The 25,680-nt window shown below is 37.2% G+C and overlaps 1 protein-coding gene across 2 annotated transcripts in view; it reads right to left on the bottom strand.

The window, feature by feature from the left end:
• Dennd5a (DENN domain containing 5A) overlaps positions 1–25,680 on the bottom strand; it is an 88,941-nt gene that overhangs the window by 53,159 nt on the left and 10,102 nt on the right. For both annotated transcript variants that reach the window (XM_026409559.2, XM_026409560.2), the window contains exons 2-4: positions 4,728–4,799; positions 3,700–3,809; positions 449–1,106 (exon numbers count right to left, since the gene is read on the bottom strand). In XM_026409559.2, coding sequence (XP_026265344.2) covers positions 449–1,106; positions 3,700–3,809; positions 4,728–4,799 — 840 coding nt within the window. The remainder of the gene's footprint in view (positions 1–448; positions 1,107–3,699; positions 3,810–4,727; positions 4,800–25,680) is intronic.

Here is a 25,680-nt window from a genome sequence, read left to right as displayed (position 1 = left end):
AACAATGGAAAAAAGCAAAACCTTATTTTTTCAAATACATTTTCTTCATAATTAAAGGATCACCCTTTGTGAATCCTTGATTTTACTTTCAGGCTGAGGGAGGAGCAAAAATATCCCTGTAGAATGACAGCATAGAACTGATAAAACATCACTTCTGGTGACCATCACCCCTTTTTAACCTTGGTAAACAGGAATGTTAGGAAGTAGGGTTCCCCTCTGAAACTGGAGTGCTTAGCAAAAGGCAGTGAGGATCGCAAATCCAAAATGTTAGTCTCCTCATGTTTCATCAATTTTTCATCCCCTACTTACCTGCAAAAGATTTGGGTTTTACTAAAACTGAAACAGCCCTTTAGTCAGTCACACTAACTATACAATCACTCACTTTTCATGACTATGGAAAGTAGGAAGGCCCTATGCAGGCAAAAAGCTCTAGTAAGCACTGACTTACGCTGTGAATAGAGCAGGATTTGAAACTCCAGAAGGGCACAAGTAAAGAGCTGGAACACATTCTCCACCCCAAGCAGTTCAAAGACCTCTTTGACAGGAAAATCAAATAGGGGAAGCTCATTGGTACTTGGTCTCTGGCAGATTATTGGCCCATAGACCCCTGAAAACTTCAAGGACCGGCCAGGAGGTGGGAGTGGCACCTCATAGAGTACGTTGTATATGTAGCTCTCAAGGGGCAGAGGAGGGGGCTGAGGTGAAGTGACTGCCTGATGAAGTTGCTCCAGCACACGCCGACATGCCTTCATGAAGGACATGGGTGTGATGAGGCAGATACACTTAGAGACATAGAGAGTGTCCCGGCTAATGTCATAGGAGTTGAAGCGCTGAAGTTTGGTCCCAGGAGTGCCTTCACTATCTTCCATGCCACTCTGGTCTCGGCCATCAGCAAGAGGAGCATGTAGGACATCATACTCAGCATTGTGCATATGGTAAAGGGTTTGCATTGCACTGCAGATCTGCTTGCTAGTCACCTCTTCATAAAAAGTGAGGGCAAACCCAAATGTTCGAGAGCCATCCTCTCTTGTGATAATAAAGGCATGGAACTGGGGCTCCCTGGGATCAGCCTGGGTCTTGAATGCCAGCCCTTTAGGCATACATAGCTGCAAAAAACAAGGCAACAAGTAGTAAGAACATTCACTGCTGATCCTCTTCAGAACACATTATCTTCATATCTACCTACCTACCTAGCACCTATTGTGCTGGATATATACCTATCTGCCCTAAAGTTCAAGACATACAAGTAAATAAAATTATAATACAATCATCAGAGATATACCAAAGTATATACAAAGTGCTGGAGGAACACCAAACAGACAACTCAGTCTGAAAACATTAGAAAAAGCTCAGAAATGAGGTTATACTAAAATTCATCTTAGAGACAATAGAAATAAAGGCATTTCAAGGACAGAAAGAAAATACACAGGGGCTGGGGATGTGGCTCAAGCGGTAGCGCGCTCGCCTGGCATGCGTGCGGCCCGGGTTCGATCCTCAGCACCATGTACAAACAAAGATGTTGTGTCCACCGAAAACTAATAAATAAATATTTTTTTAAAAAAAAAGAAAGAAAATACACAAAGTTACAGAAGTAAAAGAGTGCTTGGCCTGGCACAATGGTGCATGCTTGTAATCCTACATCTCAGGAGGCTGAGTCAGGAGGATCTTAAGTTTGAGGCTAGTTTCAGCAACTTAGCAAGACCCTCAACAATTTAGCAAGATTCTATCTCAAAATTTTAAAAAAAAATTAAAAGTACTGGGGATATAGCTCAGTGACAAAATGCCTCCAGGTTCAATCCCTTGGACAATTTAGGAAACAATAGGTAAATAAGCACGATAATTATGATACATAATAAAGGGGTTGGGGTGGTGGCTCAGGGGTAGAGTGCTCGCCTAGCACACCCAAGGCCCTGGGTTCAATCCTCAGCACCACATAAAAATAAATAAAGGTATTGTGCCCACCTACAACCAAAAAACAAATATTAAAAAAAAAAAAGATCCATAAGAAGGATATTATGCTAGAAATACAAATGAAAACCAGACAGAGCAACTGTATACATAAAAATAAAATAAATTTATAGTTTTAGATTTTACCAGATCATAACATTCTATTATCAATAAAATTATCTTTTCACATCAAAAAACATGCTCATTTCATATAAACCAAGTAGATGACATAATCAGGATAAACCTTTTTCACTTTAACTCAGATGAGTTATATAAAGAAACTTGTATAATTAAACTGACCTCAATCAATCAGTCCTCATTTTCCCATTTTATATAAACCTAGCTATACAAATGAAATACTAATAGTGTGGATTAACAAATATAAGGACCTACATTATGTTGCATACATTAGCTTTGAACTTAATTTCCTGAAGCTTATGTGTTTCTAGAATATAGCATATAAAAATGAAATAAGCAATGGTCAAAAGCTTTGGACTCTAAGACTCAGTTTCCTCATCTGTAAAATAACAAATCTACTCTGTCTACTTCAGAAAAGTTATTGTATGTATCAAACATGATCATCCTCTAAAAACCATAGAATACTATGAGAAATGTAATAAAGGCAGTATAAAGATGTGGTCAAAAGCAGGGTCTGGAACCTAACTGCAGTACTGCAACTCTTATTAGCTATGTAACTTTTGACACATTACTAATCTCTCTAAATCTTAATTTTCCTATTTGTAAAATATGTACATTTGTGTTTGTATGAGTGTGTGGGTGTTTATTTAATATTTCTTTGTAAGGGGTATTAGGATTAGATGAGTTAATTTATGTAATGTAAAATGCTCATTAGAATGTCTGGCATAGTTAAATATTTAATAAAGGTCAAAATATTCCAAGTAGTATTCTTGTACATGAGATTTAAAATGCTGTTCTATCTAAAATTATGATAAAACCAAGAGGCCCATTTCTGCCATATTACTCAGATATATACAATGCAAAATGAGATGAAACCACTTCAAAATTCAATCAAGTCATCTCAATGAAATAAGCAATCAATAGCTCAGTACTCCAAAATAAATTCATTGACTCTATAATACATATTTGTCTGACACAAAAGAAACATTGTGATTTTTTATATATTTGATATATTGATCAAAATGCAGAATCACGAACACTTTGCATTACAATCTCTTCTTCAAAAGGTACTGATAAAGCCAGGCACGTGGAGCACACCTGTAATCCCAGTGGCTTGGGAGGCTGAGGCAGGAGGATCACAAATTCAAAGCCAGCCTCAAAATTTAGCAAGGCCCTAAGCAACTCAGTGAGACCCTATCTCTAAATAAAATACAAAAAAGGGCTGGGAATGGGTCTCAGTGATTAAGCACCCCTGACTTTAATCCCCTGTAACAACAACAAAAAAAAAGGTACTGATAAGCCAGACAGTATGATGGAGTATCCTGTAATTCCAGTGATTTGGGAGGCTGAGGCAGGAGGATTACAAATTCAAAGCCAGCCTCAGCAATTTAGCAAGGCTCTAAGCAACTGTCTCAAAATAAAAAGAAAAATGGGCTGGGAATGTAGCTCAGTGGTTAAGCACCCTTGGATTTAATCCCTAGTCACCATCACCACCCCCCACAACAAAAAAGGTATTGCTACTTGGTAAAGGCACTGCTACCACAGCATGGACTCATAATCCTATGATAAATTTAACTGTAAATTATCTTATATTTGTAGCTAACAAATACAAACCATTCCCACTGCATCTTGGTCAAAAGGATTCCATTCTACATTCTCAGGATATCGGGCAAGGACCTTAGACTTGAATGTTCGTCTTAATGGTGTCTGCTCAAAATTTTCTCCTGTAAGAAAAAGAACAAAGCCAATCATTTCTATAAATTCATTTAAATCACAGTTTTATGCCTGTCTGAGCTTGGCAGTCCAGCAAGGTACAGAAATAAAGGCAAGGGGGTTAGTATGCCAACCATCTAAGAATAGGAAAGGCATTAAAGTTATTAGATCAGTAAAGAAGCTGAGAAAGTATAATATGGTTAATAGTGGGTACCACTAGCTGTCTTTGCTTTTCTTTGAAATGAAATTTTTACTACAAAGCCAATAGTCAATTTTCATGGAGAAGAGGGGAGTAAGCACAAGGAATGATAAAGAACTGTATATATTTTTTCTTTCTCTGAAAGCCACATTAATTTGTTTAAAGCCAACTGAAAACATCATAGAAGCAGAATACTTTAAATTCAGAACAAACTATACATTTCTGTGATCACTAAAAAAGAGATTAAAAGATATAAGAACATCAAAAAAGTAGATTTCAGGGGCTGGGGATGTGGCTCAGCGGTGGCGCGCTCGCCTCGCATGCGTGCGGCCCGGGTTCGATCCTCAGCACCACATACCAACAAAGATGTTGTGTCCGCCGAGAACTAAATAAAATAAATATTAAAAAAAAAAAAAACACTAAAAAAAAAGTAGATTTCAGGGTAAATCTCATTAAGCTATTTTGTTTGGAATCATTTGAAATTTCTAAAATTCTCCTTTGTTTCTCCCCTCCCGCTCCTAGCAACAGTAAGAGGATACTGAAATTAAGAATAGTTAAGTAAGGAGGGGAAAAACAAAGAACCCACCACCTAGAGGAATATAAATCTGAAAAATCTACTGGTCAAAAAAAGCACAAGAAGGTTAGAAGGTCACAGGGTACAGAATGCCACTGAAGATGTGTAAAAACCACCAGAAAGCTTTGGGTTTTCTCAATTTTGTTTTGTTTTTACCTTCAGTCGTACTCGAAATGAAAGGGCTGGCACCATCCCTGGCTTTAGAAGCCTGTATGTACTGGCATAATGCTATATGATAAATGAAATAACAGAGTATTACAATAAAGCAGTGTTATTCAAACTTTTTTGACCATGACTCCAGTACAAAACACATTATACATCATGAAGCAATAAACACATACATGTATGTGTATATATAAATTTACCTAAAACAAAAATTTCATAAAACAATACTTACCTTTACCATATGTAATGCCCTCTCATATTTTCTACTCTGTATCATTTTTTTAAATGCTGATTATAGGTTTGAAAAACATTACAATAAGATATAATAAAGAGCTCAACTGATACCAATTAACTTATAATGTCACTGGGATTTTATTTGAAAGAGACCACCCAAAATATTGCTTTTCCTAAGAGGTTGGGGGGTAGTGGACAAATTACATGCACCTAAATAGCTCAAACAAGTAAGTTTAATAATTGTCACAGAAAAACATGAAAAACACGATCGAGGACAACTGAGGTGAATTCTATACCTATTTTCTGAGTTATCTTGTTATATAAATAACTTAGCTACTATCATGGATAAAGATGAACCAGACCCAACACTTACCCTCAAGAATCTTACAGTTAGAAAACATTCCTTCTAAAAACAGGAACACAGTTTTACCACTCCTGTTCAACATATTCCTTGAAACTCTAGCCATAGTAATTAGGCAAGAGAAGGAAATTAAAGGGATACAAATAGGAAAAGAAGAGCTCAAACTCTGTTTGCCAATGATATGATCCTATATTTAGAAGACCCAAAAAACACCACCAGAAAACTTCTAGAACTCATAAATGAATTCAGCAAAGTAGCAGAATACAAAATCAACATCCATAAATTAATCCAGTTCCTAAATCTTCTAAAAGGGCCATTCACAATAACCTCAAAAAAATAAAACACTTGGAAATCAACCTAATATAAAAGGTGAAGGGGGCTGGGGTTGTGGCTCAGTGGTGGAGTGCTCGCCTAGCATGCACGAGGCACTGAGTTCAATCCTCAGCACCATATAAATGTAAAATAAAGATATTGTGTCCACCTAAAGCTAAAAAATAAACATTAAAAAAAGGTGAAGGACCTCTACAATTAAAACAATAAAAGACTAAAGAAATTGAAGACCTTAGAAGATAGAAGGACCTCACATGTTCTTACATAGGCAGAATTAATATTATCAAAATAGCCATACTACCAAAAGCTCCATACAGATTCAATATAATTCCCATTAAAATTCCAAGACATCTTCAGAGAAATTAAAAAAGCAGTCATGAAATGTTTAATGTTTTAAAAAATTAGAAACCACACTTCCAAATGTCCTAATCTGGGCAGGAAACATTTGACTATTTACAGATTAACCTAAATGGGCAAGCTAAGATTTATGCAGTACTAAATGACCACTTCCAGGCTGATGCTGACCCAAATCAGGGCAACATTATTCTCATTTCCTATCATAAGAAGTCTATATTGAATAGATGCAAATTATTTCCTTTTAAACATACACACATATAAGTTTTTAAAAAGTTCTCAAAGCTTTCTGCCTAGCATAGAAGGTCATCAGGAAATTTCACTAACATGTAAAAGTTGCACTTTTATATTACATGCATTACATCTGTGAAAGACAATGACATTTGAAATGGTAAGAGTGAATATGAAAAGGTATATCCCAGTTAACTAAGAAACATCCACATGGTGATCCCTTGACCTTTATGTTGTACTACACAAAGCTATACCAGAACATAGCTTAAGTGCTCTGATTTGAGTATGTCCCCTAAAAGGTTCATGTTTAGGAATATTAATTCTTCAGTGAGGCAGTGTTGAGGGTTGGGGCCAACTGGGAGGTATTCAAGTCATGAATGGATTAATGCTGCTCCCACAGAAATTATTAGCTATTGCAGAAGTATGGCCCCCTTTTCTCTCTTCTGTTCTTGCCCACTTGCCCTTACACATTCCTTCATGTTGAAGCTACACAAAATCCTCACCAGATGTGGCTACTGAATGTTGGACTTCTTAGTCTCCAGAACCATGAGTCAAAATAAACTTTTTCTTTACAAGGTATCCAGTCTTAGGAATTCTGTTATGGCAACACACCAAGATGCTTAGATTGAAGCAAAATAATCATCATTTACTAGAAAACTGTTTATGAAACACATCTATTATATCTACACCTTACATTATACATATATATATATATAAAGTACTTCAATTTGGAAGACTTGAAAGACAGTTAAGAGGCTTTATATCAAATTTAAAGTGTTTTTAAAAAGAAGCTAAGTCATTCTTATATCTGGCACCTTAGAGGAAAAGGGGAAGATACCTTAAATGTCTGTGAAATTACAACTAAAAAAGTTGATTCTGTCAACAAAATAATTTATACCTAGTTGATAAGTCTGTTCTCAGTCATGGCAGAGTAAGTAGCTCCTATCTAATAAACAACTATGAACTGCAAACAACTATGAACTCTGGAAAAAATACAAAATACAATTACTTAGAGCTGGGGATTTAGCTCAGTGGGAAGACTTCCCTTGTATGGGTGAAGACCTGATTTGTCCATAGGACTGCAAAAAATAAAAAAATACTACTTGAAGATAGTAGAGAATGAAAAGCAGGCAGATTCTGACAGGGGAAGAGTTTGGTCAACACTTCAAAGAAGATAATGACCTGGGTGGCTTCCAGTCAGACAAGTCCCAGTCTGTGCCATGACAAGTGGCTAAAACTCTGATAAAAACCTACAGTATTACCAAGTTGAAGAACTAGAGGACAAACTTTGACAAACCTATCCAGACAGGACTCCACCAAGCCACTGCTAGAAAATTTAATAGGAAAGACTACTACCTCAGTCAACACTGCCTTCCATTTAAATATTCTACAGGAACATTCCTATATATTGAAGCAAAGCTCATATTTGGATAATTTGTTCTGTTTAATGAGAAATATAACAAGCTGTCAAAATCATGGTATTTTAGATAAGTCTAAGGAACCCAATTCCATGTTCTTTTCCAATTAAATCAGATAGACACAGTAAGAGTTCCTACAAGCTATCCAAGCACACAGGCAGAAACTGTTCTTAGAAAAGCCCACTACTTCTCTAACTATGAAGTGGCAGAAACCAAATCTGAGCAATGGACTCTATGCTCTCCTCATTAACAAATTTTAAAATAGCCTAAATTAAGTCTGAGTAACTAGCATGGAAAGCAGAAGATAGGATTAAGGTCCTATTTGACTACTGTGTCTTTTGAGTCTCACCTACAAGACCAAATATGGACTAACTGCTGATTTGTTTTTGGTTTATTTTGTTTTTTTGTTTTTTGTTTTTTGTTTTTTTATACCAGGGATTGAACCTAGGGTGCTTAACCACTTAGACACATCCCAGCCCTTTTTTATTTTGAGACAATGTCTCACTAAATTGTTTAGGCTGGCTTTGAATTTGTAATCCTCCTGCCTCAGCCTATCAAATCACTAGGATTATAGGCATGTGCCACCACACTCAGCCTAATTGCTGATTTGTAAAGATTTTTACAGCTTGGTCATTCCATGACCATTGGGCCTAGTGCCTGATCCATCAAAGTGAAAGACTGCAAACTGAAGGGTCTTATCTCCCTCTGCTATCTCTCTTCTTCCAAAGCCCCACTAAAATTGCATGGGCCAGGGTGGCACAAACCCACAGAAAAGAATGAAGGTGGGGCTGGGGTTGTAGCTCAGTGGTAGAGTGCTTGCACATGTGAGGTATTGGGTTCAATCCTCAGCACCACATAAGAAAAACGTATTGTGTCCATTACAACTAAAGAAGAAGGAGAAGAACAACAATCACAACGATAATGAAGATAAAAACAACAATTTTTTTCCTAAAAAGCAGATGGATGGTGATTAGTAACAATGGACTTGAGAAAACTTGGATACACCATAATTACAGGAATTTGTAACACTTATGAAAGTAGGAGTATAGATGGAGCTAAAAACAGAGAAGAACAAGTTCAAAGATTATTTACGAATAGGTGTCATCTGATGAATAAATAAAATATAATGCAACCATACAATGGAACATTATTCAACCATAAAAAGGAATGACCTACTATTATAGGCTATGACACAGATGAATCCTGAAAGTTACAAAAAAAAAAAAAAAAAAGACCATATAATGTATGATTTCACTTATATAAAATGTCCAGAATAGGCATGTCTATAGAGACAAAAAGTAAATTAGTGGTTGTCAGGAGATGGGGAAAAGGGAAAATTGGGATTAACTCCTAGTAGTAATGCAGTTTTACTGGGAAAGATGGAGATGTTCTAAAACTTGATAGTAGTGATGGATGCACAACATACTGCACACACACACACACACACACACACACACACACTACTAAAATGCACACTTCAAAATGGTAAAGATAGCCAGGCACAGTGGCACATGCCTATAATCCCAGTGGCTCTGGAGGCTGAGACAGGAGAATTGCAAATTCAAAGCCAGCCTGAGCAATGTCCAAGGTGCTAAGCAACTCAGTGAGACCCTGTCTCTCAATAAAAAACAAAATACAGCTGGGGATGTGACTCAGTGGTAGAGTGACCCAGGGTTCATTCCCCAGCACACACACAAAAAAAGGTAAAGTTATGTTAATTATATTCTCAATTATTTAAAAAACAATCAACTGGACCTCATACCCCCAAACCTCTCCCTCCATGCAGCCTCCTCCATTTCAAAAGAAAACTGAAGCTTATTCTTTACAAAAGATACAATTGTATCAAGCACCAACAGCTGGGAAAACACAGACACAAATGAAAGCCAGGGTGTATCATTCTAAAAACAGGAAGTAAAAGAAATTTTAAATGCTGGAAGTTGAGACCCCTAGTGTTCTAATAGTGGCTCTCAGAAAGAAGGCAGCTAGGATTATGCCCTCAAAACAGAGATCTAGAAGAGTATTTTCTGTGAATCTGAGCAGCTCAAGAAAAAAGATCCACAGATACTGACAATACCTTAGTGAAGAAACTCTGTAACCAGATTATTCTACAGTCAACTTCTCAGTCACCAATCCCACCTATGAACACAAAGCTTCCAGTCAGCTTCTCAGTGTATTATTATTCTTTTTGGTGCTTTTGTTGTAGTGGTGGTGATGGGTTTGGTGTCTGTTTTTGTTACAGGGGAATGAAACCAGAGATGCTCTACCACTGAGCTACATTGCCAGACCTTTTTTATTTTGAGAGGGTCTCACTAAATTGCTTAGAGCCTTACTAAATTGCTAAGGCTAGCCTTGAACTTGCACTCCTTCTGCCTCAACTTCCCAAATCACTGAGATTATAGTTGGGCATCACCATCCCCGGTTTTTTTTGTTTGTTTGTTTTATTTGGTGTTTTTCCCCCTGCATGTTATCCTTTTTCCCCTTATTTTTTATTTTATTATTTATTTATTGGGGTACAGGGGACTGAACCCAAAGGCACTTAACCAATAAGCTACATCCCCAGCAACCCCCACACCCCCACCTTTTTTTTTTTTTTTTTTTTTGGAGACAGGGTCTTGCTAACTTGCTCAGGGCCTCAGCTGGTTTGAATTTGTAATTCTCCTGCCTCACCTCCCCTGCAGCTGGGATTATAGGCATGCACCACCACACCTGGCCAATATTCTTAAATGTAAACAGAAAGCCAGAAATTTTGAGACATTGGGAAAAAGACACTAAGATTTAAAAATAAATAAATAAATAAAAAGTAAAGACATCCATTGCTGGGCTGGGGATATAGCTCAGTTGGTAGAGTGCTTGCCTCAAATGCACAAAGCCCTGGTTCAATTCCCAGCACTACACACACAAATAAATCAAGCATTGTGTCCATCTACAACTACATAAAAATTAAAATATGTCCCTTGCTAAATTAAATTATACAGGAAAAAATATTTTTAAAATACTATCTTAGGGACCAGAAACAACATCAGCCTGGTAATAACGAGTACACATCTTAGTCTCTAATATCATTCTCCAATTAAAAAAAAAAAAAAATCCCTTTGCAAAATGGCTGCTTCTACAACTGGAACAGGAAACATACAAAACAAGCCTGGAGCATTTTATAGTGCCAAAAAGTAAGGAAGTACTAAAAAAACAAACATAATAACTTGGGTACTTTGATGAAATCAACTGAAAGCTCTCACAATGGCCAAAGTTAGAACAACTGAACAACAAAATAAAGTTGTTGAATTATAACTGAAAGTATAAAATAAATATCCACGAGCCTGTACCAAAACAAATATTAGATCAAAATAAAGGAAGACAGACAAATCTCTCATGCAAAAGAATTCCAGGGGCCGGGGTTGTGGCTCAGTGGTAGAGTGCTTACCCAGCATGCGTGAGGCACTGGGTTTGATTCCCGGCACCACATAAAAATAAACAAATAAAAATAAAGATACTGTATCCATCTACAATTAAAAAAAGAAATTCCAAATAATTTATGTAAACACTCTGCTCCAACGAGGTGGAATATAACTTTCTAATCCTTAAATCTTATCTGTACACAGTGACCGAGTTAATTTTACACTGAAGAAAAATCAAACATTACCAGATTATCAAGATTAACATCAACACTGATAAGTCGTGTCAACTATGTATCTTTGATGTGGCAGGAATGGAACTTTATGAGATTTTCTGCCCCCGCAAAATAATAAACCCAATCTAATCATGAGAAAAAACTCATACAACATGTCAACTGAGGGATACTCTACAAAATATCTAACCAAAACTCTTCAAAAACTGCCAGAGTTGCCAGGCTTGGTGGCACAGGCTTGTAATTCCAGCAACTCAGGAGGCTGAGGAAGGAGGATCACAAGTTCAAGACAAGCCTCAGCAACTTAACACTAAGCAATTTAGCAAGACCCTGTCTCAAAATAAAAAATAAAAAGGGCTAGCATTGTAACTCAGTGGTGGAGTGCCCCTTGGTTAAGGAAGGAAAAAATTAAAATTGACAAAGTCATCAAAAACAAAGTAAGTCTGAAAAACTGTCAGTCAAGAAGAGACTAAGGAGGCCTGACAACTAAATGTAATATATACACTGAATGGGACCCTGGAACAGAAAAAAAAATATTAGGCAAAAAACTTACAAACTCTGAGTACAAAATTTTGTTGTTAATAATAATAATAGGTTCATCAATTGTAATGAATGTACCATACTAATGTAAGATGCAAATATTAGGGGATACCAAGTGTAAGGTATGTACGAACTCTCCTGCATTATCAATTTTTCTATAAGTCTAAATCTATTCCAAAATAAGGTTTATCAAGAATGTTTTAAGGGCTGGAGATGTGGCTCAGCGGTAGCGCGCCCGCCTGGCATGCGTGCGACCCGGGTTCGATCCTCAGCACCACATACCAACAAGGATGTTGTGTCCGCCAAGAACTAAAAAATAAATATTAAAAATTCTCTCTCTCTCTCTCTCTCTCCTCTCTCACTCTCTCTTTAAAAAAAAAAAAAAAAAAAAAAAAAAAAAAAAAAGAATGTTTTAAGGGCTGGGGATGTGGCTCAAGCGGTAGCACGCTCGCCTGGCATGCGTGCGGCAGGGCTTCGATCCTCAGCACCACATACAGACAAAGATGTTGTGTCCGCCGAAAACTAAAAATAATAATAAATGTTGAAATTCTCTCTCTCTCTCTCTCAAAAAAAAGGAATGTTTTAAAATAATATCCCATTTAACTACAATATCTAGATTAAGTAAATCTATAGAAACAGAAACTAGCTTTGTGGTTGCCTAAAGTGAAAGTGCCTGCTAATGGGTACCAGGTTTCATTATGGAGTGATGAAAATGTGCTAAAATTAGATTATGGTGATGACTGCACAATTCTGTAACTATACTAAAAACTGCTGAATTATATACTTTAAACAAATAAACTTTATGGTATATAAATTATATCTCAATAAAGTTATTTTTAAAAGGTAACAACTAAAGAAATTTGGCATGCTAGTAAAACACAGTCTCCCTCTATCAGAGGATGTGTCATTTCCAACAAAATGGTTTTCCCATATACAAAAAAAATATTATCATAAATATCCTCAGAGTCTGGGCATGGTAGTGCATCCATGTAATCCCAGCAAGTGGGGAGGCTGAGGCAGGAGGACCACAATTTCAAGGGCACCCTCTGCAACTTAGTGACGCCCTTAGAAACTTAGCAAGATCCTGTCTAAAATAAAAACCACAAAGGGTTGGGGGTGATTCAGAGGTAAAGCATCTTTGGGTTCAATCCCCAATACCAAAAAAATGAGTAAATAAATTATCCTCAAAGATTTTAAAACAATACTATATACTCTACATGGAACAAGAATAGAATGTTACTCACTCAACCCACGGTATTGGGGATGGAACTGACAGATGTTTTACCACTGAACTAACCCATAGCCTTCTTTTTTTTCCAAGATAGGTTCTCAATAAATTGCTGAGGGCGACCTCAAGTAGCTGGGATTAAAGGCGTGGACCACCATGTAGGATATTTTTAAAGAACATTCAGAAAATAAAAACAGAAAACTTTAAAAATTAAAATGACATTAGAGGGCTAGGAATGTGGCTAAGCTCCCCTGGGTTCTATCTCTGGTCCTCCCTCCCCCCCCAAAAAAAAAAAAAAACTTAATAGAAGAGTTGGAAAATAGATTTGAGGAAATATCCTCAGAAATAAGCAAAACAAAATAAAATTGGAGGAAAAGCAAGAAATTGGATTCAAATCCAGGAGTTCTAAAATTCAAATAATAGTATTCTATAAAGAAAGAAGAAGGGGCTAAGGTTGTGGCTCAGTGGTAGAGTGCTTGCCTAGCATGCGTGAGGTACTGGGTTCAATACTCAGCACCAATAAAAATAAAAACAAATAAAATAAAGGTATTGTGTCCATCTACAATTTAAAAAAAACAAAATTTGAAGGAAAAAAACACAAAAATTTAAAAATGAAATAATCAATAAAACAATGTAACAGAATTTCTTAGAAATGAAAGACACAAATTTCCGAATTCAAAGTGCTCTCTCAAGCTCTAGCACAATAACTGAAAACAGGCCCATAAGGCACATTATGTTGAAATTTCACAATGCCAAGAACAAAGAGGAAATTCCAGACATTTCCAGAAAGAAAAAACTAGTTACAAAGGACAGAGAATCTGAATAGATTGGGCTTCTCAATAGCAACATTGGAAGCTAAAAAACAAAGGAGCAATGTCTTCAAAATCCTGTGGGAAAATTACTGCCAACTATAATTCTATACTCAGTCCAATTATCAACAAAGAATAAAAGAAAAACATTTTCAGATATTTAATCTTTTTTAAAAAAATATGCTCTCCATGAATACTTTCTCAGAAAGGATGTGCTTTGCCCAAATTTGAATTAACTAAGAAAGATGTATATATGGAATGAAGATGTATATATGTAGGAAGCTACATCCATCACAAAAGAGTAACAAAGGATAACTCCAAGATAAAGCAAAGGAATGTTCCAAGATTTCAGTGCAATAGACCTGGCAGCCTAAGTCATCAAACAATCCAGATTGATAAGGCCAGGGCAAGCTTGCATCAGATCATGTATGTGTATGCTCACTGCAGAATGAACCCTGGGCCTCACACATGCTAGGCAAGCACTCTACCACTGAGCTACCAGTGCTTTTGTTTTATATGGAGACAGGATCTCACTAAGTTGCGTAGGCTAACCTCAAACTCACAATCCTCCCACCTCAGTTTCCCAAGTAGTAGCTAAGATCAGGCATGTGCCACCGTGCCCCCAACTTGCATCATATTTTCAAAGGGACCCATGAAACAATAACTACTTTAAACCACTGCTTTAAGCATCCATCACAGATCTTACACAAGGGAAAACCACAACAGACTCCTTAACAAAAAAAAAAAAAAGAAAAAAAAAAAAAATCTCAGATGCTACAAATCTTAAAGGAAAAATTATAGACTAATGATGTAAATTAACAATTTTCCTGACTGGAGATCATCACCTAGAAACAAAAGGAAAGAAAACAGAGTAGTAGTTAAAGCACTCTAGAAGTCTAGTAAATGTAACTCCAGCTGAAGTTTTATACCTTAATACACACAACTTAAGACATTTGAAAAGACAAGAATGGTTTTACTTTACTCCTACCACAAAAATAAGGTGATATATAAGAAAAATCATACAAAAACATTTAAAGCAGGACAAAAGGTATTAAAAGAAACAGGAGCTGGGCTTGGTGGCACATGTTTGTAATCCCAGCAGCTTGGGAGGATGAGGTCAGCCTCAACAATTTATTAAGGCCCTAAGCAACTTATTGAGACCTTGTCTCAAAATATAAAAAAGGCTGGGGATGTGCTTGGTGGCTAAGTGGCCCTGGGTTCAATCCCTAGTTGTCCCCACAAAGAAGAAGAAAGAAATAGAGATAATTGTCATAGGAGTAGGAAGATGTGATATCTTTCCTCCTCCACCATAAGGGTCATAGCTGACACTAACAAAAGACAAGTTAATAAGAAAAAGCATAACAACTTTATCAAATTTTATGTGACATGGGAGCTTTCAGAAATGAACATCAAAAGGCCCAGGGAAAACAATCTATTTCTATGCTTAGGTTCAATAAAGAATAGAAAGTCATGCAAAAATGTGATTGAATAAACAGGTATGTAATCTAGCTGGGTGCAGTAGTGCAGTAGTGTACTCCTGTAAACCCAGCAATTTGAGAGGCTGAAACCGGAGGATCACAAGTTCAAGGCCAGCCTCAGCAATTTAGTGAAACCCTAAGTAACTTAGTGAGACCCTGTCTCAAGATAAAAGGAAGGGAGCTGGGGTTGTAGCTTAAGGAGAAAGTAAGCCCAAAACACTCCCTGTGGATAAGAACAACACAAGTTACCCTAAAGGAAGGAACTTCGGGCACCTTTACACAGACTAGATTCCAGAATTCAGGGAGATGTGATAATTGGAACTGGCCAGTAGCCTTGGATTTTTAGCATGGCAAACCTCTCTTCCATGGTTAGGATCCTGTGCAGTGTAAACTTGAAAATCTGATGCAATCTTGTTGTCAGTCAAAAGTCAAGTGGGCCATTTACAGTCGCATATGCCTGAAATCCCAGAGGTTCAGAGGCTGAGGCAGGAGGATTGTAAATTCAAAGCCAGCCTCAGAAATTTAGCAAGGCTCTAAGCAACTTAGAGAGACCCAGTCTCAAAATAAAAATAAAAAAGGGCTGGGGATGTGGCTCAGTGGTTAAGAACCCCTGGGTCTGATCCTTGGTCATCGTTCCTCCCACCCCACCTCACCCCGCCAAAAAAGTCAAGAGACGGACCTAGGCAGGACTCTCTGGAAACTTCCCTAAGACCTCTATAAAACTGGAGAGCCAGGGGGGGTGCCGCAGTCTGGCTGGGCAAGGGGGTATGTCATCCCTCTCCTCTCTGAAAGGATCCACTCTTTCCCTTGAAAGTGTCCCCTTTTTATCTTTTCCTGTACCTTCTAATAAACTCATACCTGCTGAAATCATTCCAGCATGATTGCAAGAACAGGTAACCAAGGATCACTATAGCTGCATCACCTCCACAGCAGGTCCTTGCTCTATAACAATACTGCCTCTAGAAGGTCAGAGTATAAGTGATTGCTGTTTTTTTCCTTATACTTTTCTAAAATTTCCTTTAATGAGCATGTATAGTCATATAATATATGACAAAAAGTACACTAAAACAACATGAATAATTTAATAGTGCATTCTCTTGAACTGATAGACTTTTTCTAAACCTAAAATTTAGAATATCAATATCCATTTATATATTGAAACAATAGTTGATTTAACTATTAAAGTACATAGGACTCAGAACATCCACCCCAAAATATGTCTTGAGACCAGATATGTCACTCCAAAATATAATTGTTAGGCATATTTCTATCTGGTTACCTGAAGAAACTACAGACACAGAAAGTAGCTCTGAAAAGCTGCCCTGATGGGGGCTGGGGCTGTAGCTCAGTGGCAGAGAACTTGCCTAGCATGTGTGAGGCACTGGTTCCATCCTCAGCACCACATAAAAAATAAATTAATAAACAAAGATATTGTGTGTCCCTCTACAACTGAAAAAAAAAAAGAAAAAGAAAAAGAAAAAGCTGCCCTGATGTAAAGGAAAGTTACATCTATAGAGGTAGATACATTGGTAAAAGTTTCTCAATCAGAAAAAGAGCTGCATGCTAACAAATTACCTCAGAAACATTTTATGTGGATAACAAAGCAACCTTTATTCACTATACATTTTCTCCCCCTCACTCTCCCATAACTTGTTTCCAAGACACTCCAAAAGCCCAAACCCCTCATTCCCTTCTGTAGCTCAAGATGTTTTGTGGATGGGCTGGGGATGTGGCTCAAGCGGTAGCGCGCTCACCTGGCATGCGTGCGGCCTGGGTTCGATCCTCAGCACCACATGCCAACAAAGATGTTGTGTCCGCCGAGAACTAAAAAATAAATATTAAAAATTCTCTCTAAAAAAAAAAAAAAAAAAAAAAAAGATGTTTTGTGGGATTCCCATGCATATAAACATTATTCAAATGGATTTTCTCCCATTAATCTGTCTTGTGTCAATTTAATTTCTAGCCAAGCCAAAAAACCTAGGGGGGGTAGAGAAAAGTTATTTTTCCTTTAAGTACAAAAATATAACTCTTCCTATTTATTTGCAACTAAGTAAAAGTTGAATACTAGAATGACACATTGGGTGTATTTCCATTAAACCGCAGCAATAACTAGTTACACAATATTAACAGAATATTTGAAAACATAAATGAACAAAACTTTTAAATTCAACTCAAGGCCAAAATTACTGTAGGAGTCCTGACTCATCACCTGCAAGGGGATTTGCATAGCTAAATTATTCTTTGAGGGAATAAAGGAAAATACCTATCATTCCCTGCCTTGTTACTAAAAATCTCCCCTGGGAAAAGAGATAGTATGTGGAATTTGTAACCTAATACTTTGCAGTACAGAATCTACAAAGACTGGATTTAAGTTTACAACTTGAGTCAGCACTGGTCTCCCTTCCCAGACTACCACAAATGAAGAAACCAAGTTCCTCTCATGAACAAAATTTCAAAATAACAATTACTTCCTTCCCAGACTTTTCATCCAATACCCACTTTCTCTTTTAGTAATATTTCCAAAGAAGAAAATACAGCTCCTTACCTAAGCCGAAAAACTTCACTACCAGAGCTTTCCTTGTGTCTACTTTAAAATCTTAGATAATTAAAAGTATTCCTCCTCAAAAGGTCAACATGGCACTTCACGAAACCAATTATGAAAATCAAACGTTCTGTAATTATCCACATCTCACCGCATTTTTTCCTCTCTTTTCAATATATGGAACAAAAAATCCTGCCTGCAAAAGGAAAACAAAATGCACACATATACACACATTCATGTACACATATACACATATACACACATACACCCCACCTGGAATCCATTAAAAACACACAAATATCATTTTACTTAAGTTTCACCACATCCATCCCTGAAATGGGTTTTATGAAGGAAATACCCAGTGAAGATGAAGCAAAAGGGAATTAGAAACTCCTCACCAGAAACCCCAGCTAAGATGAACTTCAGATTTTAGAGCAGTCAAGAAGCATAATTTTGGTGTAAGGAAAACTCTTGAAGAGTAAATCATCTTCAGCAGAATGCTAAAGAGACAGCTGAGCACGGTGGCATACAGCTATAATCCCAGCGACTCAGGAAGATCATAAATTTGAGGCCAGACTCAGCAACTTAGTAAGACCCTCAGCAAATTAGCAAGACCCTATCTCAAAAAAAAACAAAAACAAAAAGGGCTGGGAAACACCTCAGTGGTAAAGCACCCCTGAGTTCCCTAGTACCAAGGGGTGGAAAAAAAACCAAAAGAATGCTAAAGAGCCAGATGGTCCCGAGTTCTCTTCTGTGATACAGAGTACATCCTCAACTCACAGATCATGAAAGGTTCTATCCCAACCAAGGCAACCCAAAAATTCCTGGATTCTTTCATTACATGAAGGATCAATAATCTCCAAATTGCCTTCCCTCCAGCAGTTAACAGGAAAAAGACTGTCCCTCAGAGCTTTCCCATGCTACTACTGGAATGGTAAAAATGTAGGGAAAGTTGGCAAATAAAGATAAAATGTAATCCCAACCTGCCAGTTACTGAGATTAGTAAGAAGAATATAATAAAGACATGAAGTTAAGGACTTCTACCAGTCTTTAGAAGAAAAAACAAGACTAAAGCCACTAATCATAGCAAAAGTGAAAACCTACAGGTTTTTAAAAAATACAAATGCTATGTCAATTCTTTCTCTCCACCTTCTCAATGTTATTGTTCTACATCTCTCATGCCTTCTTGTCTGGACAAACTTTGAAAATGAATACATTTACACCAACAATCCTACAAACACTCTTCTCCTTTCCTTTCATTAGATATAGAAATGCCAAAATGGGGATCCCAGCTGAAGGATTAATAGGATAGTGATTTTCCTAGAACTAGATTATTTATAGAGGTAATAGTGACAACTGATAGTCTCAAAGCTATTAAAGTCAAATATAGTCATCTCTTTTTTGCCCCACTATTCTTTTATCATATAGTCCATCTGGTGTATCTGGTATAACTCTTTAGCCCTTTCTCCCAATTATCATCCTCTGAATACCATACTTCTGTCCAAATGGGATGTTTCAATATTGCCAAAACATGCCCATGGTTCCCTGCTAACCCATCTTCTACCTATCCCCATTCATATCTTCCTGGTCCAAGAGGCAATAAGAAACCAATCATTGCCGATAAGCAATGATTTCATCAATCAGAACTCAGTAATAAAATCTCTATTTAAAAATTAGCTGGGTGCAGCTTGGGAGGCTGAGACAGGAGAATTGCGAGTTTAAAGCCAGCCTCAGCAAAAAAAAAAAAAAAAAAAAACCGAGGAGCTAAGCAAGTCAGTGAGATCCTGTCTCTAAATAAAATACAAAGTGGGGATGGGGATGAGTGCCTCTGAGTTCAATCCCTGGTACTTAAAAAAAAAAAAAAATCAAGAAGATTCAAATAGCCTCTGGGCTGGTAAATACACTGAGGTTCAGGGAGGGCACAGAGAGCGCAGAGTCTCTACACCCTCACCCCCCCATACCTTGCCCTTTGCATCTCTCTTCTATTTGGCTGTTACTGACTAGTATCCTTTATAATAAATGGGTAATAGTAAAGCATTTTCCTGAATACTGTGAGCCATTCAAGCAGATTATCAAACCTGAGGAAAGGGGGTGGAATTCCCTGTTAGATACCCAGTTGTTGAGAAGCATACATGGCAATCTAGAACTTCTGATTGGCATCTGAAATGGAAAGAAGTCTTCTTCTGGGACTGAGCCCTTAGCCTGTGGGATCTGCACAAACTCCAGGTAGTTGGTGTCAAAAACTGAATTAAACTGTTGAACATCCAGTTGGTATCCAGAAAATTAGAGAACTGGTTGATTGCGGGGTAGGCGGGAGGAGGTAGTGTATACCTTTAGTGTCAGAAGTGTCATATGTAGAAAGGCATAAAAGAGCCCTGGGTTCAATCCCTGGTACCAAAATATATATATGAACCTCTTTTCTATAAATCTATTTCCTAACCTATACCATGGAGAAATCAATACCTACCCTCATCAAAACTATTGAGAAGACTGAGTTAACATATATAAAGCAGCCAAAGCAGTGGCGTATACCCATAATCCCAGCAGCTCAGGAGACTGAGGCAAGAGGATAGCAAGTTCAAAATCAGCCTTAGGCAACTTAGCAAGACCCTGTCTCAAAACAATCTGGGATGTGGCTTAGTTGTTAAGCACCCATGGGTTCAATTTCCAGTACATATACATATATATGTATATATAAAAATATATAAGTGTATGTGTAAGTAAAGTATATAGAACATAGAACACAATAGATATTTAACAAATATTAGCTCCTTTCTTCCCCAAAGGACTGTCATATGTATAAGAGTTGCCTCCAAACCTTTAGCCCTAAAAAATGAGACACAGAAATGCCCTGAAAGTTCCTAAATATGTCCCAAAAAAGAAGTCTCTACTGCATAAAAGTGGCAATATAAATATCCACTTTACAGAATGTATACCTGTGAGCCCAGGAAAATATAGCTATCTCAAGAAACCTGGTGTGACCTGAATCTAAATTTTAAACCACAGTTTATAAGGGACCATCCAGAAGCCTCTTCTTCCCTACAGAATACAAGGAGATTAAAGAATCTGGGTGCCTCCTATTAGTTTACCCTCAATAGCAAAAAAGAGGGCTGGGGATGTGGCTAAAGCGGTAGCGCGCTGGCCTGGCATGCGTGCTGCCCGGGTTCGATCCTCAGCACCACATACAAAGATGTTGTGTCCGCCAAATACTAAAAAATAAATATTAAAATTCTCTCTCTTTCTCCCTCTCTCTTAAAAAAAAAATAGCAAAAGGGAAAGTTTCCTTTCTCTTAAACCCTTTTATAGCAATATTTTTTTTCTTACAGAGTTTTCTAACCACTAAAATCTTACAAATTGGTACTATATCAAAGCACAAAGACTAGCATTTGTTTTTACAAAATGTGCATTAAAAGCACTGTATTGGTCATATCAAAGCCTTGTTGTACTTCAGGCCCAGCTGTGAGCAATGGAAATGTTTCTCTTTCACTCTGTAGAAAGCTGAAAAATAGCCAAAAAAAAAAAAAAAAAAAGAAAGAAAAAGAATGGGGGAGCTTTTTTTCAGCAAGTTCAGAGTAGTGTTACAGCATAGTATTTAGAAGGGTTAGCTCTGGGATTACACATCTAAATGTGAAAGGTAAAACAATAAAGCCTTTAGAAGAAAACACAGAACATCTTCATGACCTTGCAATAGCAAAGATACAAAAGGCACTACACTAGAGAGAAAAGCAATAAATATTACAATTCAAAACTTGCCTAGCATGTGTGAGGCACTTGGTTCAATTCTCAGCACCACATATAAGTAAGTAAAATAAAGGTCCATTGACAACTAAAAAATACATTTAAAAAAAAAAAGAGTGAATTCTAGCAGATCTGCATTTGAATCCCAATCTTTTCTCACATTAGCTGTGTAACCTTAGGCAAGTTACTTAACTGTGCTATACCTCAGTTTTCTTATCTATAAAATGAGAATAATAGAATCTCCCTCATGTAGCTGCTAACAAGCTCAAATGAGATAACGTATGTAGTACTATTATCCTATCATAATTTCCCATCAGTGTCAAAATTATAAAGGAATTTAAATGATAAAAATAAAAAATGTTAGTAATAGTGACAGTTTAACAGATACCATGTGCCAGACACTGTTCCAAACCACTTAGTGTATTGATTCATTTAATCCTTATAAGAACTCTTAAGAGATGGGTTCTATTTCCACTTTAAAGATCAAGAAACTAAAAAGAAAAGGAGATTACCCAAGGTCACACAAATAGTTAAAGGAAGACACTGGGAGCAGTGGTGCATGCCTGTAATCCCAGCAATTCAAAGGCTGAGGCAGGAGGATCACAAGTTCAAGACCAGCTAGGAAACTTAGTGAGACCCTAAGGGATGTGGCTCAGAGATATACTGCCCCTGAGTTCTATCAGGAAAGAAGAATAGATGGAGGGAAGAAAGGAGGGAGAGAGATAAAATAAGGAAGGAAAGATGGAAGAGTTGGGTTTTAAACCCAGGTAACCTCTAGGTTACACTATCTCCATTATCAGCCTAGTAAAGAACTTCTACTTTAAAGGGGAAAAACATAAATAATCACAAATCTTCACTTCTTTGTACAGCTTCACATTTTGTCATGAAAAAAAAAAAAATCCAGTCACCTAAGAGTTAAGGAACCCCAAATTCAAGACTCAGCTCCAGGGGCTGGGGATGTGGCTCAAGCGGTAGTGCGCTGGCCTGGCATGTGTGCGGCCCGGGTTTGATCCTCAGCACCACATACAAACAAAGATGTTGTGTCCGCCAAAAACTAAAAAGTAAATATTAAAAAAAAATTCTCTCTCTCTCTCTCTCTCTCAAAAAAAAAAAAAAAAAAGAGCTCTGGCACTAACAAGCTGAGAACTTGGACAAGTTACTCAGAACTCTCCCAGCTATACTTTCTTCCTCTGTAATATAAGAGGTTTGAAAATTCTAACTTACTCTTGCTTATCATCTGTGGGCCTAACTTGCCTATTTTAAAAGAATACAGTATAAATTCTAGGCTTAGAAATGATAGTGACTGCTGATAAGAATAAAAACAGTATCTGACTTTTTCTAACATTTCTATGGCTGTTACTGAAATGCTTTTTATTTTAGATAATAATGTTCTACCCTAGCAGCAATTTGATTTCTTATCTGAGTTGCATGGCTTCTTTCAAATAAATTATATCTAAATCATTTTTATCTACCCTAAAATCTTGTGTCATCTCTGAATACCAAGTATAGTAACCATAACAGCATTGGTAGTATTAGGCTCCTTTCTCTTTAACCATTCTTTCTGTAGACTGTCCCCTTTTATTCATCTATATTTCTTGACCACAAAGAAATTCAAGACAACCCTTTAGGCCCTCTGTAATTGGTTAAATGGTAGCTCCCAAAATGTATGACAATATCCTAATTCCCAGAACCAGTCAGTGCTATCTTATTTGGGGAAAGGCTAATATAGACATAATCAAAGACCCTGAGATGAGATCATCCTGGATTAGTTGGGTAGACTTAAAATTCAATGTCAAGAATTCTATAAGAAAGACACAAAGAAGAGAAAACACATACAAAGCAAAGAGGAATGTGAAGACAGAGACAAAAACTGAATTAGGGTGGTCAGAGGTGAAAGAATGGCAAAAGCCACCAAAAGCTTAAAAAGGGGAAGAAATTATTCTCCCCAAGAGCCACTGAGGGACTGTGGCTTTCTGACACCTTGAATTTTAACTTTTGGCCTCTGGAATAGTGATAAAATAAATTACCATATTGTTTTAAAATACCCAGTTTGTAAAATAAACAAGTTAATTAATTAAATAAAAAGATACCCAGTTTTGGTAATTTGACATGGAAGCCCATAGGAAACTAAATTACCCTCTAAGTCACATTCATTTATCCTCCCCACTTTTATAATATTCACCAACTTTCTTTTTTTTTTTTTAAATAAGCACTCTACTGTCTAAGGTATATTCTCAGCCCTGATCTGTAATCTTTTTTTTTTAATATATTATTTACATTTTAGTTTTCGGCAGACACAACATCTTTGTTTGTATGTGGTGCTGAGGATCGAACCCAGGCTGCACCCATGCCACCGCTACCGCTTGAGCCACATCCCCAGCCCCTCACCAACTTTCCTAAGCACAAATGATCAACTGATGAACCCAACCTAATTTTAACCTCATTTCTTAGTATATATCCACACAGGTGTGCAAATAAAAACTGATACATAAATGTTCACAGAAGTTCTATTCAATAATAGCCAGAAAGGTGAAACAACCCAAAGTCCATCAACAGATGAATGAATAAACAAAATATGATATATTCATGCAATGGAATAGTACTAGGTCATAAAAAGGAATGAATTACTGGGGCTGGGGTTGTGACTCGGTGGTAGAGCACTCGCCTCGCACATGCGAGGCCCTGGGTTCGATTCTCAGCACCACATAAAAATAAATAAATGAAAAAGAGGCATTGGGTCCAACTACAACTAAAAACTAAAATGTATATTTAAAAAAAGGAATGAATTACTGACACATTCTGTAACAAGGGTGAACCCTTAAAATATACTATGTAAGAGAAGCCAAACACAAAAAGGTCACATCTTGCATGATTTCATTTGTACAAAATATCCATGATGTGTAAATTTACACAGACAGAAAGCGAATCAGTACTTGCCACACGCTTGGGAAAACAGGTAATGTGAAGCTACTGTTTAGTGGGTGGGGTGATGAAATGTTTTAGAACTACATAAGGGTGATGAACTTCACAACACTGTAATACCAAATATAACTGAATTATACATTTTAAAAACTGGTTAAAAATTGCAGATGCTATGTGTATTTTACATAAAAGGAAAGAAAATGACATGATGGTACTCCTGATCTTGAGAAAAAAAAAAAAATCACATCCTGGGTTGGGATATAGCTCAATTGGTAGAATGCTTGCCTCACATGCACAAGGCCCTGGGTTCAATCCCCATGCACCACAAAAAAAAAAAAAAAGAAAAAGAAAAAGAAAAGAAACAAGTCCTTTTTTTTTTTAAAAGAGAGAGAGAATTTTTAATATTTATTTTTTAGTTATCAGCGGACACAACATCTTTGTTTGTATGTGGTGCTGAGGATCGAACCCGGGCCGCACGCATGCCAGGCCAGCGCGCTACCGCTTGAGCCACATCCCCAGCCCAAAAGTTAATTTTAATGTTTTATAACAAAAGCACAAGTAATCTGCTATAACTTGGGGTTATCTACTTACTGTCCTATAAACCATGGCCTGTGATTATTATATCTAAGTCATTTCTCTTCTTTTTAATTTTTATTTTTGGTACCAGGGATTGAACCCACAGGTACTTAATCACTGAGCCACATCCTCAATCCTTTATATATTTTATTTAGAGACAGGGTCTCACTAAATTGCTTAGAGCCTCGCTAAATTGCTGAGGCTGGCTTTTTTTTTTTTTTTTAAGTTTCAGGTGGACACAATATCTTTATTTTACATTTATGTGGTACTGAGGATCAAACTCAGTGCCTCATGCATGCTAGGTGAGCACCCTACCTACCACAGAGCCACAACCCCAGTCCCCTAAGGCTGGCTTTGAACTCACAATCCTCCTGCCTTGGCCTCCCAAATTGCTGGGATTTCAGGCTTCAGCTACTAGGCCTGGCTTCTCTTCTGTCTAAATGCCTTTAGAAATCCTAAAATGCCAGGCACAGTGACACACGCCAGTAATCCCAGCAACTTGGGAGTCTGAGACAGTAGGGTCACAAGTTCAAGACCAGCCTCAGCAAGTTAGTGAGA

Source organism: Urocitellus parryii, chromosome 4, assembly GCF_045843805.1.
Source record: "Urocitellus parryii isolate mUroPar1 chromosome 4, mUroPar1.hap1, whole genome shotgun sequence".
Classification (NCBI taxonomy): Eukaryota; Metazoa; Chordata; class Mammalia; order Rodentia; family Sciuridae; genus Urocitellus; species Urocitellus parryii.
Note: the sequence above shows the minus strand (reverse complement) of the source record. Positions and strands in the feature narration are given on the sequence as shown.